Here is a 7,500-nt window from a genome sequence, read left to right on the forward strand (position 1 = left end):
CCAGTGATGGGGACGGAGAGGGACTCATAAGGCGATTAATGTATGAATGCCCAAAGGATAAAGACATCATTAACACAATTCTTTACAGCTGCTGGACCTTGGGAAGAAGACGGCTGTGGGTATTTCTAAAAAAAAAAAAAAAAAAAAGGAAAGATTTTCAGTTCACACACACACACACACACACATAGGCACACACAGGCGCACACAGGCGCACACGACACATACACACACACACACACACACACACACACACACACACACACACACACACACACACACACACACACACACACATAGGCACACACAGGCGCACACAGGCGCACACGACACACACACACACACACACACACACACACACACACACACACACACACACACACACACACACACACACACACACACACACACACACACTGCTGTAATTGTGAATAGTTATGTTTCATCACATATAATTGAGCAAGAAATGCAAGAACAGCACAAAGTACACAGTATGGACTTAACGGTGTACAAAACAATTCGAAAAAAGTGTTAAAGCAGTAGAACTTATTCTACAATGTTGTAAATACAATACAAACTGAGACGAACATTGTGTGACATGTCTTCCCTCCACTTTCGTCCCTCGGCTTTACAGTGAAAGCAAGCTATGAAAATGTTTGGACGGTATTTGAACCGTGTCAGAATGCTTTTGACTTGTTATGGGCGGCATCAAGAATCACATTATGACGCACACACACACCAAGAATCACATTATGACGCACACACACACCAAGAATCACATTATGACGCACACACACACCAAGAATCACATTATGACGCACACACACACACCAAGAATCACATTATGACGCACACACACACCAAGAATCACATTATGACGCACACACACACCAAGAATCACATTATGACGCACACACACACCAAGAATCACATTATGACGCACACACACACCAAGAATCACATTATGACGCACACACACACCAAGAATCACATTATGACACGCGCACGCACGCACGCACGCACGCACGCACGCTACATAGCTTCCGTTTGTTGATGTAAGGAAAGATATATGTAAGTCTCATTATCCCCCACTCTGCTTCTTTCTCTCTGTAAACTTGTAGGGCTAGTTATTTTTCGGTAACTTACCCAACAACCAAAATCACTTACCCAACAACGGGCCTGAATCCTCGATAGCTCATGGGTAGAGACTGTACACATTGTGGATCTACTTTTTGCGACTCAAAAGTTCAGAACACTCTAATGTACAAAATATACATTTCTGGAGCAAACAATACAACCATGCCGCATTTAAACCAGCAACTACAGGCTTGAACACATGAATCTCAATATAAAATCCATGAGTTTGGTTGTTTTCTGAATTCAGATCTGCCGTGCACAATCGTTTATCGCTAGCAAGATTCCAAGGAAAACTAACTCTCATACTTTGTCTACCGACACGAGTAGTTCCCCTTCCAGATTTCGGCTGCATCGACGAGACTGCAATCCGACGGTCAGTTTTCAACAATATTTCATTTTATAAACAGATCACACGCAATCAATTGCAAACATTTAATCAACTTAAAGAACATGCAGCGGTTTCATACACTAGTTTGCCCCAGAAAACTAAACTTCATACAGTTTTTAACGTTGGAACACGGGTGTAAAACTTCGTCTGCTAGTCACATTCGAGGAAAGAACATTTCCTGAGCGATACCAAAACATGAACAGAACACACACTATCTGCCTTTACCGCCACAGCAGAATGACAACATAACTGTGTACTTGATTTTAGTTCAAAACATGGAAACTGACAAGAAGTGTTAACAAAATTGAATGATTTGCACGGAACTATACAACCGCGCATTAATCGATCGCCTGCGCAGGTAGACTGTTTGGGTGAATATGATTCGATCAAACTTTCGCACAAAAACTCCTCTTTTCTTTGAATAACTGAAGAAAGGAGGGATAAAGAGGTTACATACCTCGTCTCAGTGATTATCAAAAATAATGGTCTCAGTTCGCGGTCATGAAAAAGCTCGCTGAAGCTCGCATTTTTCATGATCCGCTAACTTCGACCATTATTTTTGATAATCACTGAGACTCGGCATGTAACCTCTACATCTTCATTGACACAAGCACAGTAAGTCCTCGATCAAAATCCGTCCAGCTTCGAGAGGTGAAGTTGCATGCCTTTTCTGAAGGCCCATGGAACATTGCTTTCTCTTTGTGACAGCTCTGAGACCGTTGTTCTCTTGGGCTGGTGGATAAAACACAAATACAATGCACACACATATCCCAGAAAAGAACACAATGAATTCCATTTGCATGTTGAATAAGTAGACACTTACACAGTGGTGAACTCTGAACTCTTCATAGTTTTAGTCGTCTTTGGGTTTGTGATTACAGGGCTATGCTTTCAGATTGGCATGCCGTAGATCGTCATCAATTTAGAAAAAAGTGTCCCGCTCTATAGTTTAAGACGGGTGCAATTTTGAGTGATTTGTCCAGGTTATACCGGTATTCTTTCTGTTCGTGAATGTGTGGGTTTTATTGACAGTACTCACGTTGCTACAAACTAGCACAGTGCGTATGCGTAGAACTAGCTGCAAGTGTGGGAAAAATCAAACTTTTTAGTTTAGTTTTCCTTTTTTCCGTTGAGCAGTCAGAGTGAACACCTTGGTACGTTTTGTGTAATAGAAGTAAACGTCACGTTTTTGAGAAGCTGCTATCTTTGTAAAGTTGCAGTCAACACAAAGAAGGATCAGTTTCATTGATACAGATACAATGAATAATATTCATGAGATGTCTGTTTGACCTAGGAGTATGACATGACACAAAGAATAATATTCACGAGATGACTATGACCCGTGACTTGACACAATAAATGCTATTCACGAGATGACCTATATGACCTGACACAATCACACAATCAGAGTTCCACATCCTCCACTCTCTCTACCGCAGTGTATGTTGGCTCCGCGAAGTCAAAAGCCTCGTTGTGAAACTCGGCCACCGGAAGTGTCTGATCGTCGTTGCCATGACTACTTCTTCTGCTGCTCCTTCTCTTGCTTTTCCTCCTCCCCCTCTTCCTCCTCCCCCCATCCCCATCCTCCGCCTCTCTCGGGTCGTTCTCAAAATCTGCTTTTGTTACACTGGTCATACTGACCTTGTCAAGGTCACCCAGAACAGAAGCGGGGTCAAGGTCACGGAAGTCAGTGGAGGCGTCGAGGTCGCGCAAAGTAGAATCAATGTTGAAATTATCCACAGCAGAACGCAGCGAATCCGCATCGGGGTGGAAGTGATAGGAAGAGCATCCGTGCACGCTACCACTTAGGGAGGAGCGACGACTGCTGGCATTGCTGGTGTCGTGAAGGAAGAGGTCGGCGGTGATTTCCAGCTCTTCCAGCACTTGGCTCTCCTCCTGACTCAAACCACCTTGCTCTTTGTCCGTGGAAGTCGCTAGCTGGGACCTCAGGTTTTCGTGGGACGCTCTCAGCTTGTTGAGAATCTGCTGACTAGGTGACTGGTGATGGCAGCTGGAGGCTGTCGCTCTGGGCCTGCTGACGTGGTACACCCACACGTCCGACATTTTCTTGTTCCGAACGCGCTTGGTTCGCCTGGCATCTTCCCCGATGGCGCGGCGGTACATCCAGCAAACCGCTACGTTGGCTGTGATGAGAAATACCATGACGACGGCTGAGGCGCTCAGAGCGATCAGCTGAGCTTCCGTGATAGACCCTTCGCCAAAGAGTAGCCCCGTCATGGTCCAGGTGTTGGTCTGGCGTAGACTGCAGGGGTTGATCAGCTCTCGGTGAGGTGACGTTGGTATTGCGCAAGTTGAACTTGTCAAGGTCACAAAGAGCAGAAGCGGGGTCAAGGACTCGCAGGTCTATGGACGTGTCAAAACTTGGTATTGCAATAGGTGATCTTGTCAAGGTCGCAGAGAACAGGAGCAGGGTCAAGGTAACGCAGGTCAGTGGAAGGGTCAAGGAGACGACTGTGGGTGGGGATGTTTTTGAAGTTCTTTTGTGGATGAGAGAGAGCTGGTATTGGGAATGGGGAGTTAGTGAGCGATTCTATTTTGAATCTTAACTGAGTTGTAAGTGTGACAGTGTCAAGACGATATATATGTCTTGCGCCTAGTTATTCACAGAGGTCAACACTAGTTATTCACAGAGGTCAACACACAACAACATTACAGTCAGTCAAATGTTACATCGACGTTGCTTTCCGTTCAGACCTGTCTTTAGGGCGTCAGCCCCGTTAGGGTGTGAGCGTCTTTGGGGCGTGTGCTTCTTCTGATGTCCTAGAATTTAACAACAGCAATAAATACGGTTGCCAACACAGAAATGCGTTTTCGTCGGAGTCACAATGTTAGGAATCATTGTTGTTGTCAGACACTCAAAGGCGTTGTCGGGGTCGCGGCATTGTGACATGGAAGTTGTCGTTGGTTTGTCAATTTTGATAGTTTTCTTGTCGAGTAGGGATTGCATTCGGGTTGTTAAGGCGTTGGCGACGGAGGTGTTGCTATGACGACTGCTCGATCTCAGGTGCGGGGGCGTATCTGGGAAGAAGAAAACAGAAAGCGAGAAAAGAATTAATGATAACATTTTGTTATTTTTTATTTTTTGATTGACGTGTTTGAGAAAAAATATATTTATAAATGCTCGCGCCCTTTTCGAATGTTTGGCTCCACCTTGGCATAGAGCTTCATGTAGACACATACGGATGCCCGCGTACACGCACACACATGTTCTTACGCACACTGACAGACACGTACGCACTAACAGACGAACGCACCCACGCGCGTACACACACACACACACACACACACACACACACACACACACACACACACACACACACACACACACATACACACGCTCTCTCTCTTTCTCCTTACACACACACACACACACACACACACACACACACAGTGTAAGTAGCTCTGTCTACCCCAGCGTCATCGGCACCCATAACGTAAGCATTTCTATTTCTGTCCCCCACCCTGAAAGACCACTTTGTCCTCCTTGACAAGTTGAGTGAAAAGGTTAGGGCCCACCCGTACCCCACCCAGAAAAAAATGTTAAGTACACACACACATACACACACGCAAGCACGGACGCACACACAAGCAAACGCACACACACACACGCAAACACACACACACACACGCAAACACACACACACACGTACACACACACACACGTACACACACACACATACACAACCACATTCTCTCTCTCTCTCTCTCTCTCTCTCTCTCTCTCTCTCTCTCTCTCTCTCTCTAACCCCAACCTATTCCATTTGCACTCGATCATTGTTCGCACACTCAATTAACTTGCACAGCATGAACATAACCTTGTCACCACTCAACTTACCCAAGTTCAGCGGGGGTTCAACAGAGTAGTCTCACCCTCAACCCGTTTATAATTATAATGCGCAGTAAACAACATGTCCAATATTTAAAACAAACTGGAAAAGGGCAAAGAAATAAAGGCCTTACAATGTGATACTGACTGATCACCTTGTTCTCTGACTTTCACTACCTAAATTCGTTCTCCACGGAACGATTTAAATATTGATCGATTATTTACAGAAGTTATCTGTTGCAATACATTTTGACAGTAGTGATCGAATGTCTGAACCAAAAAAGGATTTGCAATGGCGTTTCAGTTGATAATAGTTTTGGTGTTTGTGTGTGTGTGTGTGGGTTTGTTTGGTCTCCAGTGTTGATTGATAGGTGGGATGGGGAGCAGGGCCTCATGGGACGGGGGGGGGGGGGGGAGGGGAGAGAGAGAGAAGAGAAGCATATAGAGGGTGTGCGCGAGAGACAGATATGGACCGAGAAGCAGAGGGAGGGAGAGAGAAATAGAACAGGAGAGAGCGAGAGAGGTTTTACGATTGCGTAATAAGGCTTCTTCTTCTTCTTCTTCTGCGTTCGTGGGCTGAAACTCCCACGTACACTCGTGTTTTGCACGAGTGGAATTTTACGTGTATGACCGTTTTTACCCCGCCATTTAGGCAGCCATACGCCGCTTTCGGAGGAAGCATGCTGGGTATTTTCGTGTTTCTATAACCCACCGAACTCTGACATGGATTACAGGATCTTTTTCGTGCGCACTTGGTCTTGTGCTTGCGTGTACACACGGGGGTGTTCGGACACCGAGGAGAGTCTGCACACAAAGTTGACTCTGAGAAATAAATCTTTCGCCGAACGTGGGGACGAACTCACGCTGACAGCGGCCAACTGGATACAAATCCAGCGCGCTACCGACTGAGCTACATCCCCGCCCCGCGTAATAAGGCTGAGTTAGATCACGTTTCAGGAGACACATATGAGAACAACATGTGTTGCGTTTTATTGAGGAAACCTAGCATTCATTGCAAATAAATGTCATCTCTTGCTGTGATTTATTTCATCATTATGTTTCCACAGAACAATGGTGCGTGGGGAAAAGTTTTAATAACTGTTTGCCACACAGCTTGGACGGTATTTCATGCGTGTAATCTGAATAACTCTTTCTTCTTCCCTACCCCACCACTCCCTCACACACCAAGATATTGTTTTCTTCCTTAGTCTTACACATACTCTCTCTCTGTCTCTCTCTGTCTCTCTCTGTCTCTCTCTCTCTCTCTCTCTCTCTCTCACACATACACACAGTCACACACACACATATACTCACTCTCACTCGGCTCTCTCAGTCACACAAACACACACATACACACTAGCACACCCTTACACACATACACACGCACACACACACACACACACACATACACACGCACACATTTCTCTTCTCAACAAAACTATCACTCTCCTTACTCGTTATCAAGCCAACCAAAACAGAAAACACTCACTTCATTCCTTTCTCTCGTCGCACGGTGAGAGAAAAAAACAAAGCCAAAAGTCATCGGTCACTTCTGTCCAGTGGTCTTTGCCCTTCTCTACCGGACACTTGTTTGGTTGTTGTGCGGATTACACGGGCCAGGAGACCAACGCTTCTCTCGAGTTAAAGGCTCTCGTGTCAACATGGCGGCCATCTTGTGTCGCGGTCCAGGTCAGGGAGAAGGAAGTTAGCGGTTTCCTTCGGCATATCTCCGACGTTACGTTGTCGGCTGTGGTGGTATACCGTCGAATAGACACGCCGAAAGCTCTATGGGAAACGCTCGCTCTCTCTCTCTCTCTCTCTCTCTCTCTGGGAGAAAGAAAGGGTTTGTGTCCAAAGTTTTGAAATTGCTTACCGTACTTCTTCCAAGGAACAGTTGTGTACTTGAATGATGAATGCTTTCTGGGTGATGACAGAGACATACATATTTATGTCTATGGTAATGTATTGAGTTTTTATCAGTGCAAATTATTTTCAGAAGCCGCAAGTCTCATGTGTCTCAGTGCAGCATATTTAGGATTCCTATCCTTGTAAATTGTGCATGTCAGGGTGTGTTTAACGAGTTTTCTTGTCTAAAGGGACAGACCCTGTTGCCAGAAACTTCAACATCAAC

General features: G+C 45.3%; 1 protein-coding gene across 1 annotated transcript; it reads right to left on the reverse strand.

Moving 5' to 3' along the window:
• Nucleotides 1-325: 325 nt before the first annotated feature.
• On the reverse strand, nt 326-7,183 carry LOC138954737 (uncharacterized). The gene is made up of 2 exons (XM_070326509.1): nt 6,859-7,183; nt 326-4,561 (listed from the first exon to the last, which is right to left on the reverse strand). Exon 2 carries the CDS (start codon nt 3,758-3,760, stop codon nt 2,927-2,929), a length of 834 nt encoding a protein of 277 aa, XP_070182610.1. The 5' UTR covers nt 3,761-4,561; nt 6,859-7,183; the 3' UTR covers nt 326-2,926.
• Nucleotides 7,184-7,500: the final 317 nt, after the last annotated feature.

Source organism: Littorina saxatilis, unplaced genomic scaffold (genome assembly GCF_037325665.1).
Source record: "Littorina saxatilis isolate snail1 unplaced genomic scaffold, US_GU_Lsax_2.0 scaffold_2671, whole genome shotgun sequence".
NCBI classification, from domain to species: domain Eukaryota; kingdom Metazoa; phylum Mollusca; class Gastropoda; order Littorinimorpha; family Littorinidae; genus Littorina; species Littorina saxatilis.

Bases quoted from the DNA above. Each gene is read 5' to 3' on its own strand.
- LOC138954737 (XM_070326509.1), bottom strand. From the start codon at position 3,760: ATGACGGGGCTACTCTTTGGCGAAGGGTCTATCACGGAAGCTCAGCTG.